Genomic DNA, 24,193 nt, shown 5'->3' on the forward strand with positions numbered 1-24,193 from the left:
TGGAGAATACAGTTGGAAAAAAAGACAAACTCTCTGAAGCGAGAGCAAAAAGAGGTGTTCAGAGCCCCTTTAATATGTTTATAATTTAGTGGTTACATTCTCAGTGACATCCCTCCTTGCCCACTGTAAATCCCTTTCTGATTTTTTTTTTCTATTACAGGAAAAAAAGGCACGAAAAGTGATATATTGTACTTAAAGCATTATGTTGAATAATGTCCTCCAGCTTCGGCTTGACATCTGGGGCTGGGGTTCTGTGCAGCCCTGACATTTTACTCCTATTAAAGGAGTGACTCATTCAGCTTCTAGGAAATTTCAGGCAAAGTTAATTTCAGTGTTTTAATTTAATTTCAGTGTTTTAATATCCATCGCTGAGAACCCTGCCGTGGGATTGGAGTTCTGTTAGCATGTGAAGCCTGTGGTGGGGACAGCAGTTGGCAGAGGCCTGGTTGGGGATGCAAGCGCACAGCTCTGTACTCAGGCTCCTGCTGAGATGTTCCGACCTGAGTGTTGAATGAGGGGCCCTGTGCTGGCCTGTCATTTTACCTCTCTGATCTTCCAGCAGGCTGAGGGTCTGACATCAGTCTTTGTGTCCTGCACAGTAATACGATCCCCATAGCGCACTACCTCACAGTGGTTAGGGTGGTTTGATTCCTCCACCCCTCTCGGAGAGCCCAGCAAGCTACTGAGAGTATCTCGCCCGCACGGCAAAGCCTGGCAAGCTACCCCTGACGTATTCAGTATGCCAAACACAGCAACAAGAAGTCTCACAATGGAGGCGTTACTGGGCCCACTCAAGCAAATTGATGAACAATGGGAGGACAGTGACAGTGTATATGTGTCAGTTTCTTTATCCAGTCATCTGTCCTTGCACCCTTTTGTTGTTTCCCAATTTTGGCTATTCTGAGTTGAAGAATAGACTCAGATTAGGCTATAATCTGTCTTTTCTGAATTGAGGTTTGGGGCCCTTGCAATAGATGCCAAGAAGTGGAATTTCTGGGTTATATGCCAGCACAGTTTGGAGTGTCCATTTTGTTTTCCAAAAGGTTGGACAATTTGACATTTCCACTAGCTTTGAAAAAGGGTTCCTTTTCCTCACACTTACTCCAATACTGGTTGGTTTTGTATTTTGTGATATGTGTCAGTCTCACTGTTGTAAAGTGAATCTTATTGTTATTTTGATGTGTGCTTCCCTGGTTTATCAGTGATGCAGAGAATTTTTTCATTACTTGGGCCATCTCTCTCCTTTGAAGTGTCTGTTCATCTCTTGCCCCCATTTTTGGATGGGGTTGATTTTTCTTTTTTCCAGTTAAGTTTACAAGTGCTTTATATATTTTGGATATTAACCCATTGTCAGATGAGTGGTGGAAAAGTATTTTCTCCCAGTCTGTAGGATGTCTTTATTCTGGTCCTTTTTTCTTTTGTGGTGAGAAAGCTTCTTAGTTTGATTTTTATACTCATCATTGGAGCAGATTGGAGCAGCTTAGGTAAAGAATATAATATTATCATTTGTGCTGTTTTTGTCGTGTCATTTCAGGTGTATAGCTCCTCTCCATTTTTCTTTATCTTTTTCCCCTTTTTATTACTCTTTATTTCCTGCTGTGACAGGGAAGTCAGAAATGTTACACTCTTTTGCTTTTGTTTCGGGCCATACCTGCAGTGGTCCAAATGCTCAGGGGTTACTCCTGGCTCTGCACTCAGGAATTATTCCTGGTGGTGCTCAGGGGATCATATGGGGTGCCAGGGATCAAACCTGGGTCGGCTGTGTGCAAGGCAAGTGCCTTACCTGCAGTACTATTGTTTTGTACCCCCCATGTGTTTTTGTGTTTTGATTTGGTTTGGTTTTGGGACCATGCCTGACTCTGCACTCAGGAATCACTCCTGGCAGGCTCAGGGGACCATATGGGGTTCTGGGGATCAAGCCTGGTACCAAGATTTCTGTTGTATTTCATTGACCCAAATTTTATTTATTGATTTAAGTTATTTATTCATGTGAAACCATGATTGGGCTTAAGATATACAATGTTTTGACACTTATCCCTCCACCAGTCCTCTTCCCAGATTCCCGGTTGACTCAGATTTTCCGGGGCTCTCATATGTTCCTGACACTTCAGTGTTCTTTTTTGTTTTGTTTTGTTTTCGGATTTGGTTTTTATTTTTATTTTTTAAATTTTATTGAATCACTGTGAGTTACAAGATTTCATGTTTGAGTTAAAATCACACAATGATCAAATACCCATCCCTCCAGCAGTGCACATTCCCCACCACCAATATCCCCGGTATACCCCCCCTTTCCCACCCTTCCCCGCCTCCATGGCAGACAGCATTCCCCACACTCTACTTTGGGGCAGTATGATTTGCAATAAAGATACTGAGAGGTTATCATGTTTCGTCCATTATCTACTTTCAGCAATTCAGTGGTTTTATTAAAGCTTTATCTTACTGATTTTTGCTTCCACTAGATGGCAGGAATGGCCACATAATGTGCAAAGCAATCTGGGGACTGAAAAAAGAAAAATAGAGGAAAAGTGAGATTGTAGGAAGTCAAGTCTTTTCATTATAAAGTTAGCGGAAGGCCTTTTAGTATATGTGGTGCATTCAGATGCAGTAAAGTAGAACAATAGGGAAAAAAGAATTTTAATAGCAGAGAAATTGTTTTCTTCAGGGAAATTTTTTCTTGGGTTTTGGTTTTTGGGCCACACCTGAAAGTACTCATGGGTTATTCCTGGCTTTGCTGTTAGGAGTTACTGCTGGCTGTGCTTGGGGGATCATATAGGATGTTGGGGATTGAACCTGGGTTGGTTGTGTGCATGGCAGATGCCTTCCCTTCTGTACTCTCTCTTGGGCCCCAGCATTTTTTTCTCCATTTTTGGTCTCACCCCGGCGATGCTCAGGGGTTACTCCTGGTTCTGCACTCAGGACTTCCTCCTAGCAGTGCTTGGGGTACCATGTGGGATGCTAGGAATCAAACCAGGGTTGGCTGCGTGCAAGGCAAATGCCCTACCCTCTGTGCTATCACTCCAGCCCCAGAAAAGTTTTCTTTTAAACACACTAGAAAGAAAAGTTAACTGTCTTCACTTAAATATTTTATGCCAGACATTCATTTTATTCATTATATGACTATTTAAGATGGTAGTAGTTTAATTTTAAATATTTCTTTAAGGACTGCTGTGAAAATACAACTCTCTGCTTGGAGAGTTACTTTTTCTCCTTGGCTTTTATTCGCATTAGTGGTCATTATTATCGGGAGGGAATGGGCCTCTGTGCTGCCCAGGGAATTGGGAATAGGGGTTGGGAGGGGCACTCCGAGCAGTACTTGGCAGTTCAACATTGGAGCCCAGGGATGCCATGATTCTTGGGTGGCGTGATACCAGGTCCCACCACCAAGGTCAGCCAGCTGCACTCAGGGGCCTCTAGAACTCTACCCTAGTCCTCGGGCCATGCAGTGCCAGCGAATGAATCAGGGTCTGGGATCCACCCCGACCCCTGTGCTCTCTCCCCAGTTTCATTGCTTTACTCTTTTTTTTGGTGGGGGGGCTTTTTGGGTCACACCTGAGATGCAGAGGGGTTCTTCCTGGCTCTGCACTCAGTAATTACTCCTGGCAGTGCTGGGGGACCATATGGGATGCTGGGAATCGAACCCAAGTCGGCTGCATGCAAGGCAAACGCCCTACCCACTGTGCTATCGCTCCAACCCCATTGCTTTACTTTTTAAAACTTAATTTCCTCATTCTTAAAGAATTTGATGGTTTAATGTTCAAGGTTTAGTTTTTGAGTGAAGAGGCTGGGAGACAGCACAGCAGTGAGTGCATGCTAGACAAATAGACCTGGGTTTGATTCCGGGCACCAAATAGTTCTTCCAGAACATGGCTGGGTGCGGCTCTGGAGGCCCCCAGGTACCCTAGGGTATGACTCTGGACATGCCAGCTCTGGTGGGGTGCACTGGGTATGCTTGCCACCACAGGGCCTGAGTAGCACCATATGGTCTAGCCTCTTCCCGTCCTGGTCGTCTTGCCTTGGACCACAGGGCCCAGCTGGCCATGAATTCTTAGTGGAACCCCAGGCCTCCTGAGCACTGCTTGGGAGCCTGCCTCTTCCCTCCTGCATTTTGTCTGACGAAGGCACTCTTCCTCTTTCCTTGCCGTAGGCTCCTATGGCTTTTCTTTACATGTGGAGGTTGGAGGGAGAAAGGAAAAACATGGCTTTTTTAGGATTGTAGTGCGGGGTGTGGGAGGGAGACGGGGGCCACATATCTGGCAGTGCTCAGGGCTTACCCTTGGGAGGGCTCGGGGAGATGATTTTGGGAGCTAGGGACTGAACCTGGGTTGTCCGCCCTCAAGGCAAGTGCCTTCACCCCTGTACTGGCTCTCCAGCCCCTCTAGTCTCTCTTCTAACAAAGATATTAATCCTATGGGATCAGGTACTCATCCTTATAAATGAGCACTTCATTTAACTGTGATTTTGAACTGTTACCTCAAATAAAGCTGTACTGGGGGTTATGGGCTTTATTAACATAGGAATTTGGGGATGTGGAGGGCATCAACATTTATATTACTGTGATAATATTATTCCTATGTTATTAAAGAAGAAATTGATGTCATTTTATTCAGTTCATTAAGAGGGACTGACTAGTTAGTATTAAAATCAGGATAGGCTATAAGCCCCTGTTTTTCCTCATTAATACCCTGGTCTTGTACCTATTCCCAAACAGTTCTGTACTCATGGGCATAGCACACTTGATGGACAGAGTAGCATTGGCCATCTGACTGTTGCTTGGGTTCATATTGAGCTGTTAATTCAGATTTATTACAAAGACCTTTTTCCTCCATGACTCCCAACATAATTTGTTCTGTAGTTCTTTGTAGCTTTATGCTGTTTGAAACAGGTCAAATGACTGTGCTTTGAAGTCACTTCAAATAGTTCTTTTTCTTGTGTGATTATGCCTCCACTCAATATGCAGATTTATTTTTTTTTTCATTTTTTTTATATGTTTTCGGGCCACACCTGGCAGTGCTCAGGGTTTAGTCCTGGCTTCACACTCAGGGATCACTCTCAGTGTGGCTTAGGGGAGTCTTTGGGGTGCTGGGGGTTGAGTTTGGGTCTGCTGAATTCAAAGCAAGCTCCTTACCACCTGTATTATGGCCCTCTCCTTGTGTCCTTTTTTCTCAGCTAAGTGTTGTTCATTTCCCACTTAGCCTCCTTGGGGTTCAGATTTCTTAGGTGTAAAATGAGGGCTTATGGGACCAGAGAGATAGTTTAGCAGGTAGGATGCTTGCCTTGTAGGTGGCCCAACCTGATTTAATCCCTGGAAACCCATATAGTCCCCCAAGCCCCACCAGGAGTGAGTCCTGAGCACAGCTGGTGTGACCCAATTCCTCCACCCCCTCAACTAAAAAAAATGTGTGTGTGTGTGTGTGTTAATGAGGGACTCAAACTTGACTCCTGCACCCCCAAACGTACCTCATTAAGTTATTTTCCTTGGGGGTAGTTGAACTATACTGGTGGTGCTCAGGGGCTACTCTTGGCTCCGTGCTTGGTAGCTGCTCCCACTGGGGCTTGGGGAACCGTGTGGTGCTGGGGATGCTGCCGCATGCCAGGCAAGTCCCTTAACCTTTGTATTGTATGTTCGTTCTCTGCTTCTTTCTTTTATATGCAGCCTTCATAATTGTAATCAAGTCCGTTTAGTAGCCACAGTGTTGATCACAAGATTTTTCCTTAAATGGACCCTTTGGAGGTGGGGAGGGGAATCTCCCAAGCGGTGCTCTGCAGACCCAGCATCCCTTCCAGTGATTCTTTTTTTTTTTTTTTTTGATCACACCCGGAGATGCACAGGAGTCACTCCTGGCTCTGCACGCAGGAATTACTCCTGGCGGTGCTCAAGGGACCATATCGGATGCTGGGAATTGAACTTGGGTCGGTCGCATGCAAGGCAAGCGCCCTACCCACTGTGCTATTGCTCCAGCCCTCACTGCCAGTGATTCTTGGTCAGCCTAGGCAGTCTTCCAATGCTGGGGCTCAAGGACCCAGTGTTGCTTGGAACCCTTGGCGCCAGGTTACCTCGGCCATCCTAGTGGTGATGGGTGCCTCCAGGGCTGCACCTGGAGATGCTTGGGGGACTGTGTAGTGCTGGGGACTGAACCGGGGTCTGCCACCTGCAAGATCCTTTAGCCCTGAAATATTTCTCTAGCCCCTAAATTGACTCATTTGTACAAAGAGACATTCTGTCTCTACTACAAATGGAAAATGCTATATATAATAAAATTTAGAGGGTATTAATAACTATATCTGCATGCATATCATTAAACATCTCTTTTGCCACCAGAGTATGAGTCCCACACTGTGGGTCAAAGTGGTTCCATCTTTATTAATAATTTATAGAGTGTGTTACCCTTTACTCAGATTAAGATTTCTGGAGCTGGAGTGATATCGCAGTGGGTAGGGCATTTGCCTTGCACACGGCTGACCCGGGTTCGATTCCCAGCATCCCATATGGTGCCCTGAGCACCGCCAGGAGTAATTTCTGAGTTCAGAGCCAGGAGTAACCCCTGTGCATCGCTGAGTGTGACCCAAAAAGAAAAAAAAAAAGATTTCTTCTTAGAACCTCCTTGCATTGTTGCTCCTTCTCATAAAACAAACATCATCTAGGTAAATAGTCTAGACTTGAGGATGGAGTGATAGTGCAGCGGGAAAGGCACTTGCCTTGCAGGTGCCCAGTCTGGGATCTATCCTTGCACCGCATATAGTCCCTTGAGCCACACCAGGAGTGATCCCTGAGTACTGCCAGGTGTGCTCCCACCCCGGCTGCCTCCCAGGTTAAGCTTCAGTAACAACTTGTTTTCTTTCAAAGATATTTGTAGTCTTAATCTTTTTTTTTTTCTTTTTGGGTCACACAGGCGGTTCACAGGGGTTACTTCTGGCTCAGGCACTCAGGAATCACTCCTGGCGGTGCTTGGGGGGGCCATACGGGATGCTGGGAATTGAACCCAGGTCCACCGCATGGAAAGCAAATGCCCTACTCGCAGTGCTATCACTCCAGCCCTTTAATCTGTTTTTGAGATTAAAATTTTACTCCCTGATAGCAGAGTGTATCCCTGTGTGAAGCATTAGCAGGTGGATTTCAGGACTGAAAAGGCACGTGGCTCAGTGAGCTGCACCTCACAGTAAGGCCATGGGATTAAACGATGGAGGGGTAAGGCTTTCCGGCAGTCTCAGGGATGGGTTTGGGGCTATTCGCTCTTCAGACGAGTTTTGGTTACACAGTGGGAGCATTTAGAATGCAGCCTGCATAAACAAAAACAATCTTTTTTTTCCAGCTTAAATTTTGTTTACTTAATTTTAAGGCTTGTAAGTCTCTCTTTTTTTTTTTTTTTTCAAAACTACCTCATTTGTGGTGTTTTTAGATTTCTTCAGAGGCCCCACAGTATCAAATATCCGCCTGGCTGGTTTAGAGTATGTTCTGCACTTCACTGCGCTCAACGGGAAGATTTACTTTCGAAGCTATAAGTAAGTGCATCTGTTGGCATGTCTTTGTTAATCCTCTGGGGTAGCGTCTGGAGCGTTTACAGGATTGTAGGGGCAGTAGCTTTGCACCGACCCTCAAGCCTGTTGTTCTTCTGCTGAGTCTGCTTCAGACGCAGCTTCTCCCGTTCGCTAGGGCCGCCGCCACTCCCTTCTGAGCTGAGAGACTGCTTCTGGCTATGACCTCCTTGTAGCTCTTTACACAGGAGCTCCTTATTTTTCTCGACGAGATTTTGAGCACCGAGCCACAGGTTGTCATGAGGTTAGCCAAAGCAAATTTCAAAACACTGAGTGCAAAAACTTGAGTCTGTGAAAGGAAGTGGAAGAAGATTCAGTGACTAGATTCCTTTTACAGATCTTTTCCTGAACAACCGGCAGGAGTGAGACTTGAGCACTGCAGATGTGGCCCCAAAAAAACGACAAAAAATTTCACCCATCCTTTACCCTCCCATTGCTCTCCCCTAATGCCAGCCCTCTCCACCCCCCTTGTTTTGTTTTGTTGGAATGGGCAGGGGGTGGCTACACCTGGCGATGCTTAGGGCTCCTTACTTAGGAATCAGGAATCAGCTGAGTCCCAGCTTTTGGGAAGCTGGGGATTGGACCTGGGTCAGCTGATTCCCAGCTTTTGGGAAGCTGGGGATTGGACCTGGGTCAGCTGTGTGCAAGGCAAGCGCCCTACCCACTGTTACTATCTCTCTGGCCCTGCCCTCCCTTTTTGAGGACTTTGGGTCACATGTGGCAGTACTCGGGTCCTTCTTGGCTCAGTGCTCAGGGTTTATTTTTGGTGGTGCTTTAGGGGATCATGTAGTACTGGGGATTGAACCTGGTCCTCCCGAATGCAGAGCCTGAGTTCAGCCGGTTGGCTGTCCCCTAAGCACCACCAGAAGGCCCCTTTCCCTTCATTTTGTTGTGGATATGCTGGAAGTCACACTGAGGTTGTGGGGCTCCCGTTCTTGACTGCAGTGCCCTTGGGGTTTGTGCTCCTTTAATTGTGCTTTCAAATGCGTTCACTGGGCATGATGCTCTTAGTGGAGGCGCAGAAGTTATGGTTGTGGTTTTAAGTATGGTGATGGATTCTTCTGGGCTTGGGGGCCATATTGCTAGTGCTCGGGATCACTTCTAATGGTGCCGGTGTTGCTGTACTTTCCAGAGGCTGCCTTTCTGCATTGTTTCATTGGCACATCTTTTATGCCGCTTGCCAGGGGTCACACGCCCTCCTGTGCTGCTTACATCTTCCTGGCTGTGGTGCAACCAGCATTTGCCTATGGCACCCTACCACACAGCACAGAGCTGCTGGGATAGTACTTAGTACATTAAGGATGCTGGGGGTTTTGTCGTTGTTTGTTTTTGGTTTTGGTCCACACCCAATGATGCTCAGAAGTTACTTGTGGCTCTGCTTGAGAATTACTCCTAGTGGTGCCTGGGGGACCATATAAAATGCCTGGGATCAAATCTGGGTCAGCTCTGTGCAAGGCAAATGCTCTTTCTCCTCCCCCCCCCCCCCCCCGTGCTTTTACTCCATCCCCATTTAATTTTTAAATTAAACACTTCTGCTTCTTTTACTCAGTTGGGTATCTATGTCCATTTTAGCATATCTATTGCTGTGACTTTTCCTACAACCCCAGTAAGTGCACAGCCTGTGGGTGGAGCTATATTGGTTTGCCATCTGCAGGGAAATGAGCCCCAAAGAGATCTTAGTGAGCTTCTGCACATTTATTTCTGCTCTCTGGTGTTTGTTGCTCTCAAGTTTTCCTTACTTTGCTTTCTCTTCTTTCATAAACACTCTTATATTACCCTCTTTCCACCCCACCCCCCCCCGCCACCGTGTGGCAATCTCGCCACTGTTACAAAAATGAATTTCAGCTCACATTCAGGCTTTCCAGCTGTTCTGTGGTATCACTCACAAAAAATTTTGCCACTAATTGGACATATGGTGTCCAGAAAGTTGTGGTTTTATTAAGATTTTAAATTCATTCCAATCTATAGAGATCTGCTAATGTCTGTGCTAAAGAGAAAAGTTGATTCTGAGTAGCTCTTTGAGAAACTTGAATTGGGTCAGAGAGATGTACAGTGGATAGGGTTTGCCTTGTACTTGGCCTACCTGGGTTCTATCTTTGGCATCCCATGTACTCCTCCAAGCTCGCCAAGGGTGTGCAGAGCCAGGAATAAGTCCTGAGTACTGCAGGTATGGTGCCCCTCTCTCCCTCCAATAAAAACAGAGAATTTCTTAATCATGTAAACAGATAAGTTAGAAGTAACCCAAGTGTCAATAACAGCAGCAGATGAGTAGCTCAAGAAATTGTGGTGTAGGGACCAGAGAAATAGCATAAGGATGAGGCACTTACCTTGCATGTGGCAGACCCGTTTTATCCCCAGATGTGGCCCCAAAACAAAAGGGAGAGAAGAGAAAAGAAATCCTGATACACACACACACACACACACACACACACACACACACACACACACACACGGTGTAATACTAGTCAGCTATGGGAAAGGGTGCATTTTGCTGTGCCTTGGATCTAATTGGAGGAAGTGCTTAGTGAATTGAGCCAGAAAAGAAAAGACAAACACCAGATCATCTCACTTATTGTGCAGAGTATAAATGAAACAAAACAAGGGATTAGACCATCCCAGTGGAAACAACCCTGAGATAAGGTCAGTAGAGCAGTGACAGGGATGGGAAGGGGAAGGGCAGGGGAAACAGCTGCGGGGGAGGGGCACAGAACGACACACGGGACACGACACACACCTCAGGATAGTATAAACATTCCGGCACACTGGACTCTGGTGCTGGGCAGAGTGTAGCAGCATTGAAAGTAGAAGAGAATAGTATTGTGTCATTATTAGGAAGTAGGTGGTGGCTCATGTGACCAGAGAGGAGATAGACGGTCACTTTCTCCAGATCCGCCTCTGCCATCCTGAGGATTGATAAAGCCTCTGCTCAGAGTCCTCCAACCCTGAGAGGTGGCCATCAAGCCACACCACACAGCAGTTGATCCCTGCCACCTTGATTTCTCGGGGAGCCACATACTCACGTTGGGATGAAGAATTGCTCTTTGTAGGAAAGGAGAGTCAGTCCTAGGCCTTACCCAGGGTAACTGGGTTCTTGGCTTGCCTCACAGAAGAGAATTTCAGGAGTAGACGGGCAATGAAGTAAAACAGATTTTATTTGTAGTCTTTTAGGAAGGGGAAGGAGGGAGAGAAAGAGAGAGAGAGAGAGAGAGAGAGAGAGAGAATGAGGACTTCTCCAAAGGTGGAGAGAGCCTCTATACACATCCCAGCATTAAATATGAAAGCATGAGAGTTCACATTTCAAGAAGGGAGATGCGGGTGACACATGTGCTTGACATAAGCAGCACACGGGCTTGGGCAGCATATGGGCACCTTTCCTTCGTACAAGGTGGCTTTTATAGGATTTCTCCAATCCGCCAAACATGGGGGATTTTTTTTTTACCTAAGTATGAGTTCCATTTCGAGGGCTGTTGCCAAGGGATTAGAGTTGGGAGTGGTTGATGACCCTCTTTGAAACTCTTTTTCTTGAACTTTGTTCCTGCTGGATCTTCTCTGGGATGGTGGGTCCAGCCTTCTCTGGTCTGGGCTAGCTGAGGGTAAATCAGATTAAAGGAAGGAATCGAGGAATCTAGTAATTTCCTTCAGGCCTTTTCTGTAGGAAGGCATCCAGCCTCCTCAGGGTCTGCTACTGGAGAAGGTCTTATCAGGTCAGTCTTATTTTCTGTATATACCAAGTGGGTCAAATTTGAGACTGGTGGCTTTATTACTTTTCAGAAATTTCATTGCCAGGATAAATAAAATATGCAGTGTTGTTTTGTTTTGTTTGTTTTTGGGTTGGACCCAGTGATGCTCAAGGGTTACTCTTGGGCTCTGCACTCAGGAATTACTACTGGCGGTACTGCTCAGGGGACCATATGGGATGCTGGCGATTGAACATAGGATTCAACCCTTCAACCTGGATTCAGCTCAGCTGTGTGCAAGGCAAACTCCCCACCTGCTGTACTATTGCTCTGGGCCCTATGCAGAGTGTTTTAAGAAGCACAACCTTTCTAAACATTTTATATCATTTTGTGGGGCTATAATTCAACAAAATGTTTTGGGCTTTTATCTTTTATCCAGGTCAACATAACATTTCTTTTTTATATTTTATAAAGGTTGCTGTTGAAATCCGGCTGCAAAACACCACGGGTCGAGTTGGAAGAGATGGGACCCTCATTAGATTTGGTTCTGAGGAGGACACATCTAGCTTCAGATGACCTTTATAAGTTAGCTATGAAAGTGCCCAAAGCCCTCAAGGTATGTAACATGCAGAATGGCATTGTGGTTACTTATATATTCCTTTTTCTTTCTGAAAAGAATATATGACATTCTACATTAGAGGTCATATAAAGAGATCAGTAGGGTAGGTAAAACTAGATCTTGGAACTGTGAATAAGAAGCAGCAAAAAGTCAGAGAAACCTGTCAGGCTTCAAGTATGACTAAGAACTTTCTGGGAACCAAGATTGCCACTTTTTGGGGGTGGGGGGAAGGAGAATCTTCTTGGGCATTGAAAAAGACTGGGCATGTGAAGAATGGTGATTTCGAGCAAAGACTATGTAACCCATATTTTGCTAAATGTGATTTAGCTTCTGAATGGTTTTATAAAGCAAGTAGAAATGCCAGTGGCAGTGACAATGCTGGTCACAAATCCTTAAGTAAACACGGAGCTGTTTTCTCCTCATGGCAGTGGCTATTGGAGTCCCTGGTGTTGCTTTTCAGAGTGTGGTCAGACGGTATACCTGGGAGTTCATAGAAATGCTGAGTCTTGGGGCTGAAGTCATAGTACAGTGAGTAGGGTGCTTGCTCTGCAGGTGGCCTACCTGGGTTTGATGCCTGGCATCTCATATGGTCCCCTGAACCCACCAGGAGTGATCCCTGAGCACAGAGCCAGGAGTAAGCCCTGAGCATAGCCAGGTGTGTCTCCCCAAAAAAGGGGGGAAAAATGTTCCAGTCCCATTCTACAACCACTGAATTAGACCTAGTTTTCACAAGATCTTCAAATGATACTTTTGCACTTGGTTTGAGAAGAAAGGTTTATTGGGATGCAGACTAGATAAGACTGTCAGGCTTCAAGTGTGACTAAGAACTTTCTGGTAGCCAAGACTACCACTTTTTAAGGGGGTAAAAAAAGGAGAATCTTCTTGGGCATTGAAGGGGGGGTTGTCACTAATGAAAATTTTTAGTAATGTAGTTGTATATTAGATATTTGCCAGTTCATGATAATACAGGTCATTAATTTTATTTCGTAGCCAAAGAAGAAGAAAAATATCTCCCATGATACTTTTGGTACGACTTATGGAAGGATTCACATGCAGAAGCAAGATCTAAGTAAACTACAAACCAGGAAAATGAAAGGGTTGAAGAAGCGACCTGCAGAAAAGATAACAGAAGACCAAGAGAAAAAGTCAAAGCGAGTTAAAACAAATTGATGGAACTTAGCTAATAACTTCCTTTTTATTATACTCTAGTTATTTAACAGAATTATCATGGGTCAGTTATTTCAGAGTTTGTCACAGGAGTTTCGGGTAGTTTAATTTATAAACAGTGACTGCTAAATGCCAGTTGAAAGTAACTTCCTTGAGACATGACACCCTTGTGTACCTACCATCTTTTTCTCTGTAAATTTTTTCCCTTTTGCTCCGGGGGGCCTGGCACAAAGGGCGGGACAGAGGTTCCCCAACTTAATTACCCTCCTGCCATCTTTTCAGAAGAATTTTTAGTCTGGCCTCCTACGAATCTACCTTCTTGAAGCAGACGGAAATTATACCTCCCCCTACCCTCACCCTGACCCCAGCTGGGTTGAGGCTGCTGCCATCCCTCCTCCCCTGTCTCTGCTGACCACTTTGGGAGAGTGTATGCTTTGCATGGGTCTTACCCCTGAGCGCAAAGCCAGGTGTGGTTTACAACACACAAACTGAAGGTATTTCTTAGGCCCAGAATGATAGTACAGCAGTAGGGCATTTGCCGGAAGCACAGTTGGGTGTGGCCTCAAAAAAAAGTGAACTGAAAGATATTTCTATCTACATCTTTCTGCCACACCACTGGTTCCCACCAAAAAGGGCTCTTCAGTGGCATTCTTTGGAAGATTTCTGGGCTAACTTTATTAGCTAAATTAAAAAAAAAAAAACAGTAACAAAAAAAAAAGAATTAGGTAAAAGGAGGAAAGCTTGGAAAATAAAAATGTCCTACAGATACTATATACTTGCAAGTTGATTCTGTATTTCCCAATACTCATTTTCAACCTGACTTGCTTTTTTTTTGGGGGGGGGGGTAACTTTCATTACTCTGCCTGGAATTCTACCAATTAGAGACTTGAGATAGTAAGCTTTGTGTGTCAAAATAGGTTGTTTTTGTTTTTGTTTTCTTTTTGGGTTACACCCGGCAATGCACAGGGGTTACTCCTGGCTCTGTACACAGGAATTACTCCTGGTGGTGCTCAGGGGACCATATAGGATGCTGGGAATCAAACCCGGGTCGGCCGCGTGCAAGGCAAGCGCCCTATCCGCTGTGCTATTGCTCCAGCCTCTAAAATAGGTTTTTGAGAGAAATACACATTGTCTGATCATTTCCATTTTCTCTAACTCAGTGGAGCTCAGCCATGCCCAATAAACCAAAGGTCATAAAATATCACTGGATATTCATGCATGGTGAAGTAGTAAGCCAACTAGCTTGTTTAGACTTTTTCTGGTAGGCTGGATCTGTGCCTAAGGAAATGGGAAGAGATTTTGTATCCTCCTCTTAGTGTTCTGTACTTGTTTTTCCCTAAGAGTGGAATTTAGTTTTCTTGAGTCCTAGTAAAAGAAGTTCCTTTAGGGGCCATAGTACTGTGGGAATAGTGCTTGCCTTGGCACGTAGCTGACCCAGGTTCAATCCCTGGCACCACATAAGGTTCCCTGAGCACTTCAAGGAGTGACCTCTGAGTACAGAGCCAGGACTAAAACCGCTGGGTGTGGCCCCCCAATAAAAAGAAACTCCTTTATACAGCGTAAGTTATTTACACTTTAAGAGCAGGAATGTGCGTAGACTATAATTCACCCTATGAAGTAGAAATGCTTTTGTTTCCAAGTCCGTGTCAAGGAGCTCCCTTAACTATGTTAAGTTTACACTAAGCAAAAACTAGCATCTCTGTCCGTTATGGTGGAGAAGGTCACACCTAGTGAGCTCGGGGACTACTGCCCATGTGTTCAAGGATCACTGCTGGTGGTGATGGGGTTGAACTGGGCTCGGCTGCATTCAAGGAAGCAACTGAACCCCTTTATTAAATCTTTGACCTCTATCACCCATATTCTCTACCTTCTTGTGAACACATTACTTCAGACTTCTCTTTGCAAAATAATACTCTCTTCCCCTCATAAAAATGAGAGCTGGGACTGGAGTGATAGCATAGAGGGTAGGGCGTTTGCCTTGCACGCGGCCAACCTGGGTTTGATTCCCAGCAACCCATATGATCCCCTGAGCACTGCCAGGAGTAATTCCTGAGTACAGAGCCAGGAGTAACCCCCTGTGCATTGCCGGGTGTGACCCAAAAAGCATAAAAAAAAAAAAGCTGGTTGTCACTCCTACATGTTGCTTGAATGTACAGTCAACAGAAGTCTATAACCAAAAGTCTATAACAAAATAACAAAAGTCTTAGATCTGAAACAGACCTTTGTATTTAATGTTTTAAATGGGGAGAAAGGGCTGAAGTGATCTCCCTACTATCATCTGCAGATGGATGGATTAGATGGGGAGGGAGGAGTCATCAGAGGGACAGGAGATGGGTCAGAGAGGTTGTATGTGTGGGGTCTTCCCTAAACCTGACTTCTAACTGATCCATCTAATGATTGCAGAAAAAATCCTGGGTCTTTCTCACCAGTCAGTTCCAGAAAGAACCTCGTTGTCCCAACCCCCTTTCCATCAGGAAGCTCTACCCAAGCAATTAAAGGCAGTTTCAGTTAACTTTATCATAAGGAGGACTTGCTTGATTTGGGACATTATCATATTTTTGTTGTTGATGATGTTGTTAATTTTGTTTTTAAATCTTTTTTGTTCCTCCCAAGAGGTGCTTAGAGACCTGGCTGTTACTCCAGGCAATCCTCAGCCAACTGGGCTGAAGGTTCAGTGCTAGGCTCCTGTGGTGCCAGGAACCCTCAAGACTACCCCAGCAGCGCTTGGGGGACTCCAGGACCATACCTCAAACCAGGGTCGAGTGTGTGTAAGGTACACACCCTGAAAGGTTAGTTTTGTTGAACCAGTAACCCTCCTTGTTTAAGAATTGGTAATGCCATCCTCTGCTATATAATTTTTATCTAATAATAGATATCCAAAAAGTAAAGTATACAGTGTTACTGAAATTGAATGCAAAGACCTGAAAAATCTTGTTTTACCATGTTCGGTGCTTAGGGACTATTCCTGGCTCTGTGCTCAGTAGCTGATCCCAGCAGTTGGTGATGTTCAGTGCTGGGAACTGAACCTGGGTCTTCAGCAGACAAAGTGTGTGTGCAGCCTATTGAACTATGTTTGTGATCCTCGCAGTCTCTTTGTTGCAGTTCAGAACCAACTGGATCCTTTGTTCCACTGCTTATATAATTTTGTGAGGTGTAAACTCTTAATTTCCAGATGACTGTAATTTTCAGAGCATAATAAAAATTTACTACATTGTCTAAGTAGGGGCTGGAGCGGGTAACGTGTTTGCCTTGCACACAGCTGATCAGGGTTTGATTCCTCTGCCCCTCTTGAGAGCCTGGCAAGCTACCGAGAGTATCTCGCCCGCAAGGCAAAGCCTGGCAAGCTCCCCATGATGTATTCAATATGCCAGAAACAGTAACAATAAGTCTCTCACTACTGGTGCCCTCTCGAGCAAATCCATGAACAACGGGAGGACAATGCTACAGTTTTACTGTCTAAGTAGAGTATTTCAATAGAGATGGTAAATGGCCTGTCTTTGGAATTTTGGTAGGTGAAGAAGATAGGTTCTTGCTTTATTCCAAGCACCTTACATTTTTCTCCTAAAGCTGTTACTACTAACAGCAAATTATATGATCTCATGAACTTTGACTCTTTTTTGTTTTAATTTAATTTTATTTCCATCCACATCTGCCGGTGCTCAGAGCTTACTCCTTGCTCTGTGCTCAAGGATCACTCCTGGTGGACTTAAGGGACCATGTGGGGTGCTGGGGATCCAACCCAGGTGGAACCCTTGGAAGGCAAACACCTTACCCGTTGTACTGTCTCCAGCCCTTGATTGCTTTTTTAAACTTAAGCGCCCATTTCTGGTCTTCTCACACACAATTCAAAGTACACCTTACGAAATCAAGAACGAAAGCAGGATGGGGTTGGGAAGAACTTCAAGTCGGTAATAAACTCCAAGTAGATAATCATCTAGCCAAAGAAAGGTTTGCTTTTCAGTTCAGTTTTAATGACTGCTTTATCCATCATTAGATTGTTATCTCGAAGCGGGCTTCGAAGAGTTCAGCTCTAAGCAGAGAGACAGAAGAGGCTTTTATGAAACCCAAACGTCTCTCTCCCGCACCCATGCTAGAGCCTAGGATTTCTAGCAGCACCTTGGCACACCAGGGTGGGGGAAGGGACCTGCAGCCAGAGTGAGTGAAGCTGGGGTTGAGGCTTGTTTTCAGGCCCTCATTCCTCAGAACTGCACGTGAGCTCAGAAGGAGGTGCCAGGAGGCAAAACATCTACTTACCTGGTACGTTTGATGAATTAAACTGGTGAGTTAGTCCAGTGGATAGGGGTTTAGCTTGTATGCAGCTGATCCTTGTTCAGTCCCCAGTACCCTATGTGGTACTGCGACTGGCCACTTGGGTCTGCTGCTGAGCTGATAGGATAACTAGGTGATTTCCACATGCACTAAGTGAAAACAGAGGAGCTCATGTTGGAGTAGACCAGAAAGGAACCCTCGGGGTTAGACGAATGGGAAATCAGTTCCAGGCAAGCACAGGCAAGTCACCTTGAAAGAATTGTTGGGGAACTAACAGTGAGACAGAGAACCGCTAACAGTTCTCTGAGATTGGCCCTGATGGCAGTGAGGGGGAGGATGATGTCTAAGGAGGCTTGGAAGAACCTAGCCTGGGCGCCTTAAGAACTGAGAATAACTAGTCAGTAGTTGTACATATCTCACCTCTGTGTTTATCAAGCATTTGTTGCTTCAGGCCTTGTGTTAGAATTATGCCTTGTATATGATTACCATTTAGGAAGTAAGAGGGTTTTTTCTCTTTAAAAAAAGTCTTTTGTTTGATTTTGGGGTAACATCTGACAATGCTTGGGGGTTATTCCTGGCTCTATGCTTAGAAATTGGCGGTTCTCATGGGACCATATGGGGTCCTGGGGATTGAACCCTGATTGACCACGTGCAAGGCAAATGCCCTACCTGCTGTACTGTCACTCCAGCCTCCAAAATGTCATTTTTCTGATGAGAGAGAGAGATAGAGAAAGAGAAGAGAGATGGGTCAGAGCATATGCTTTGCATGTAGGAGGCCCAGATTGGATCACTGACTCCAAATATGTCCCCACGTACCCTTGTATGACCCCAAGACCAAAAAATCACAAATTTCTTTGCAGTGATACCACTAGAACATTTTGCTTTGTTCCTTATCACTTTTTTTTTCTTTTTGGGTCACACCCGGTGATGCACAGGGGTTACTCCTGGCGGTGCTCAGGGGACCATATGGGATGCTGGGAATCAACCCGGGTTGGCTGCGTGCAAGGCAAACGTCCTACCGGCTGTGCTATCTCTCCAGCCTCCTCTTATCACTTTTAAAAGGCAAGTTTAAGACAGTAGTACAGCAGGTAGGGTGTTTGCCTTGCATGTGACTGACCTGGGTTTGATCCCCAGCACCCCCTATGGCTCCCCAAGCCAGCCAGGCATGATCCCTAAGTGTAGAGCCAGGAGTACTCTCTGAGCACTGCCAGGTGTGGCCCCTAAATAAAATGCAAGTTTCATGAGGCCAGAGAGCCAGTAGGGGTGCTTGCCCAGCATGCAGTTGACATGGGTTCAATCCTGGGACCCCATATGGTCCCTCAAGCCCCCCCACCCCCAGGAGTAAACCCTGAGCACCAGGTATGGACTCAAAACAAAAAATACAAGTTTCAGAGTTGGAGAATGCAGGGATTCAGGCACTTATCTTGCATTCAAACCAGTAGACCCTGGTTTGAATCCCCAGCATCCTGGAGCACAAAGCCAGAATCTGTACTAAGTGTGACCCCAAACTAAACACACACACACACCCAAATACACACACACACACGAGTTCCTCAAGAATACTGTTGATTCTCACAGAATTGAACAACAGAGCCACATATCAACTAATGATCAGCTTTCTTTCTTCTTGTTACATGAAGATTTAAAATGTGCAAAGCAAAGTCATTGGTTAAATTTTGAGAAGATAGGATTTTGTTTGTTTTGGGACACATTCAGTGATGTTCAGGGATTACTCCTGGCTCTGCACTCAGGAATCACTCCTGGGAGTGCTTAGGGGACTATATGGGATGCCAGAGATTGAACCCAGGTTGGCTGCATGCAAGGCAAATGCCCTCCCCTCTATCCTATTGCTCTGATCCCCCATGGCTTCGTGTTTTTGCCTTTTTTTTTTTGGGTCACACCCACCTATGCTCAGGGGTTACTCCTGGCTCTGCACTCAGGAATTACTCCTAGCGGTGCTCAGGGGACCATATGGGATGCTGAGAATCGAACCCGGGTTGACTGAGTACAAGGCAAATGCCCTACCCGCTGTGCTATTGCTCCAGCCCCTGTTTTTGACTTTTTAAGACCTTCCCAGCAATTCTGGGGCACTAGTACCCATTGGTACTCAGCAGGCCATTGATGAGTTATGCCTTTAGGACGAGGGGCCCTGGACATACTAGGCATATGCTTCAGCCCCTGGTTGCTTTGGCCTCCATTCCTAATTTTTGCTGTTAACATTCCTCATGTGAGATAACAAAGACATTATTGTCTTTCTCTAATTTGTTTTACTTGGTGTAATGACTTCAAGGTCCACTTATGACACAAATAATAGGCATTTCTTTTGATTTTATGGGTGAGTAATATTCTGTGATATTAATATATACCACAACTTCCTCATCTGTTCACCCATCAGTGGACATTTGTGTAGGTTGTTTCCATGTCTTGTTGGCTGCAATGGTGCTGTTATGGGGGTATAGATAACTTTTTGAGTTACTGTTTCCTTTGGTCTTATTCCCAGAAGTGCGGTTGCTGGATCTGTGGGGTTCTATTTTTAATTTTTTGCAAAGGAAATCTTTATTGGCAAGCCTTAGAGCTTTGTCCTTGACCTTTATCTCCTTGAAAAAAATTATCTTTTACTTGAATAAAGACAAAGATGACAAGTCTTACATAACTCTGTGGGTGAAATAAAGCAGTGAGTATTAGATGACATAAACACAGAATATTTTGGGAGATCAAATATATTGGCAGGCTTGGAAAGTTGACAAGAGGCGAGGAGAAACAGTAAAATAAATTAAAAGTTTGGTACATGAAAGTTAGGGAGATAGTTCAATACAGGAGGCTTAGTTTGATCTCCAGCACTAGTTAGTTCTCCATGCACTGCTGGGAGCAACCAGAAATAACCCAAAAAAGTCCAGTACCTACCTAGGGGGGAAATATTAACTCAGGATAAAGGAAGCATAATTCTACAGTTCAGACATGACCTGGTAAACCAACAGCTACATTAGCGAACAGGCTTCTAGAACCGGTTCAGGTTCAGAGGACTCTATATGGTCCTCTGAACTATACTGATAAAAGTAGAACACTCAGTTTTACTGAATGAATGACATTTTTATGTAAGCTAGGCAAGAAAAATCTGAAAACAGTAAAACCTGATATGAACGTGGTAATAAAGTGGAATTGGCAGAGACCAGATATTTGCTAATCAGCTCAAACTATATCTCTGGACCAGTTCTGGAGAAATCGGAACTACCTGGCGTGTGTCCAGAACAAGGGATTGATATTGCTTCAAACTTTACCAGAGAATGGTTTAACAGGCGAAAGATCAAAGTTTGTATTGGTTTATTGGGAATCGATGTTTTCACTTCTCCTTGTTAGATGCTGAGATACAGAAAGACTGGGTGGAGCTCAGTGGCTTCCGGACACCAAGAAGCTCACAGTATAGTGGAAGAAAAGAAGCCACTTCTTGTAACCAACTAGGATGTGTGTAGAAGGCAATAAATGAAAACAAAGACAATGAAATAGAGTGTGTGGGCTGGGGCCTCCATTCTGCTTGGCACTGCCAGGAGCCATCCCTGAGCAGCTGGGAGTAGCCCGCGAGTGGCACTGGCGGTGGCCCAGAAACTCAAACAAAAACCAACCAACTGGGGTTGGAGTGACTGAACAGCCAGTAGGGTGTTTGCCTTGCACACAGCTGACCTGTGTTCCATCCCTGGGACCCTATATGGTCCTCTGAACCCACCCAGGAGTGATCCCTGAGCAGAGAGCCAGGAGTCAGCTCTGAACACTGCTCAGTGTGGCCTAAAAACCAACAAATACCTGCCTCCCTCACCCACCCACCCACCCACACACACCTCCAAAAACCCACCTGGGTTTAATAACCAGTTAAATCGTTTTAGCTTTACCAGGCCCGAAGCACTATTGGCCCCAATTAAAAACAAACAAAAGTAACAAAAGCAAAAATAATACGGGACTTGAAATTAAGTGGTACCTACCAAGGTATTAACTCCGATAAAAAGATATGATTATATGGTTGGAAAATGTATTAGAGGATTAAATCTTGTAATCACTCATAATTACTGTGTAAATTCAAGAAGAAAGGAGCAGTGGAAGGAGGAGGACAAATCACAAAATCACAAATCACAAATCATCCTGTTATTCGTCGATTGCCTCCAGCAGGCCCCAGTAACATCTCTTTCATCCTAGCCCTGAGATTATATTCAAGGCTCTTTAGGAGAATGAGAGCCATCATTGTTACTGGTATTTGGCATATTGGGTACGCCATGGGGAGTTTGCCAGACTCTGCCGTGTGGGCAGGCTACATTCGATAGCCTGCAAGTTTGTCCAAAGTAGGAATGAGATAATAAGATGTCATAATAGGATGTCGCGGCCGCGCGGTTCCGGGAGCTGGTTTATATAGTCTCTGGGTCTTGGCCACTGATGGGATTACACGGCGCCAGGGGGCCAGTTGGTGGGTGTGACCCCCGCCTACTGGAGTTTGGAGGATCTGGGTGGAGGATGCCCGGCCCCAATCCGAGTAGGCTTGGAGATCTCGGCCCCGGAACCCGCGTGACTTTGTCCCTCTGCCAGTACCTTCATGTGTGCGGAGAGTGGTCTCAGCATGGTGGTGGCTGGTCCTGGAGGTCTTTGGCTGCCGGAGCCCTGGTTGGGGCGGGGAGGAAAGCTCGACCCGCTCTCCTCCAAGGGGCTCCGGCGAGGGCAGCCAAGCGCGGGGGGAAGGAGACTCATAATTACTGTGTAAATTCAAGAAGAAAGGAGCTGTGGAAGGAGGAGGACGAGGACGAGAATATCGTTATCCCAGAGAAAACCTGCTGCTGGCCCAGGGGTGCAACTCAGTGGCAGCGCATTTGCATATGTGTTCCTAGGTCCAGTTCCTGGCACCCCAAAAAGGAAACAAAACTCCCTGCAAGCTTTGTCCGTTCATGCACTCCTTTAGTGGTTGCTTAGAAGCTTCTGTAACAGGGAAGTATGCAGCCCCCCGTGTCATTTCATGACCTATAATTCAAGACAGCACAGCATTGCATGCCAGTTTCTGCCGTGAGAGCAGTATGTGGATTTGCCAGCTGGAGCAACTCTTTGCAGCTTCTTTGACATGGGAAGGGCCACCTGGTAGGGAGTATATAGTTCTGTGCCCAAATAGCGCTCCCAGCTTTGATCTGAGTGGCCTCTGGGGACTCTTGCTAGTCGTGTCCCCAGACCTGCTCATCCTCAGGTTTCCTAGTTTTGCTGTAAAAGACAGCTCACTGGCCAGTTGCAGAAAACAGCTGGTCTCCACATAGTTGCCAGGGATTATTAAGTTTTCCTTCACATCCACACTAAAGGTCCAGAACTATAGTACAGCGGGTAGGGCACTTGCACGCAGCCAGTCTGGGTTCAACCCTGGACACCCTATGTGGTCCCCAGAGCCTGCCAGGAGTGATCGCTGAGTGCAGAGCTAGGGGTAAGCTCAACCACTACTGGTTGTGGCCCCAAAATAAACTGAAAAAAAAAAAAAAGAAAAACACCCACATTAAAAACAAATCTAACTGAGACATAATAACATTCACCATGTAATGTTACACTTCTGTGGTCAAAAGAGTGCAACCATCACCATTTGTCAATCCAGAACTTGTTTTTGTTTGGTCTTTGGGTTACACCAGAAGTGTCGGGCCTCTGTGGTCAGGGGTCACTCCTGGTGCTGCTCAGGGGACCATCCATATGTGGTGCTGGGGACTGGACTAGAGTTGGCTGCAGGCAAAGCAAGAGCTTTATACCTTTTCTATCTCTTGCTCGCCCTCCCTTTTTTTTTTTTTTTGAACTTTGACTCCAAAATAATTTACTACAACACTGCTTCCGCACCAGCTATGTACAAGCACACGTAAATCCTAATTACCTTACCTGGAAGACCTACTGAGGTCTTTGGTTTTTGTTTCAGTGGTGTTGGAGTTGGAACTGAGGATCTCACCTACAGTGCTCTGTGTTGGAGTGCCAGCCTAGCCCTGAGGATCCCTTTCATCAGGTCTTTCAGATTCTGAATGTGTTTGGTCAGAGACTCTGCCTGCCTTTGGTAGGGCAACGGGAGACACACCAGTGGATCTCAGGTCATGCTCTGCTGTGCTGTCATTCGAACCAAGTTTGCAGCCCAGGTCATGATAGGCAAGTGCCCTAATCTCTGTGTTTGCTAGCCCAGAATTTATCCTCCTTACCATTCCCTATCCCCAGCCCCAGATCTTGACTCTCACCCATCACTGGCCCTCGCTCCAGTGGTACCGAGTGCCTCTGACTGGTTCTCCATTTTCAGCTTCTTCAGTTTCTCACCTTTTACTTCTGCTGTCTCCATCTTCTCTCCCGTTGTGTCAAGGAGTTTGGGACGACAGAGTAAGCTGGGGATCAGGGAGGCCGCGGCCCATGCTGGGGGTCATCTCCATAGAACTCGGGGCTCGTATAGATGCCTTTATCAGTATCTGTGGGGGTGTCTTAGATGCACCTGATGGTTGATCGACAATGCAGCCACGTTTGGCTGCCCAACTCGGAAACATCCATTTCACTGCCTAGCTCAGAATGAAAAGAATGGTCTGGAATGGAGGACAAGTCCCTGGGGCAAGGGGATTGATTGACTTTCTGTCTCTATGGGTTTGCCTATTATGAAATGTTCTGTATGTGTTCATAGGTGATTAGCTTCTTTCACTTAGCCCGTGTTTTAGCATAAGGTTCAACCATGTTGGGTGTATCAGTCCATTGCTTTTTTTGTAATTTCTTCTTACAGCAACTGCCCAATTGTGTGGTCATAGCAGAGCATAACCTTGAACTCATTGCCACTCAGTTTGTAGCAACGAGAAACTAGGCCCTTTGAAAAATGGATGAAGTTCTCAATATACACATAGACAGAAGCAGTACTTTGGGGGAGGTACTCCCAATTGGTGTTCAGGAGGTTTTTTCACCTGCCCCC

General features: G+C 45.6%; 1 protein-coding gene across 1 annotated transcript in view; it reads left to right on the top strand.

The window, feature by feature from the left end:
* Window positions 1–13,909, top strand: part of RPF2 (ribosome production factor 2 homolog) — a 29,523-nt gene extending 15,614 nt beyond the window's left edge. Inside the window, exons 8-10 of the mRNA XM_056125223.1 lie at window positions 7,398–7,500; window positions 11,685–11,826; window positions 12,820–13,909. Coding sequence (XP_055981198.1) covers window positions 7,398–7,500; window positions 11,685–11,826; window positions 12,820–12,999 — 425 coding nt within the window. The 3' untranslated portion in view covers window positions 13,000–13,909. The remainder of the gene's footprint in view (window positions 1–7,397; window positions 7,501–11,684; window positions 11,827–12,819) is intronic.
* Window positions 13,910–24,193: the final 10,284 nt, after the last annotated feature.

Source organism: Sorex fumeus, unplaced genomic scaffold (assembly GCF_029834395.1).
Source record: "Sorex fumeus unplaced genomic scaffold, SorFum_2.1 ptg000054l, whole genome shotgun sequence".
Taxonomy (NCBI): domain Eukaryota; kingdom Metazoa; phylum Chordata; class Mammalia; order Eulipotyphla; family Soricidae; genus Sorex; species Sorex fumeus.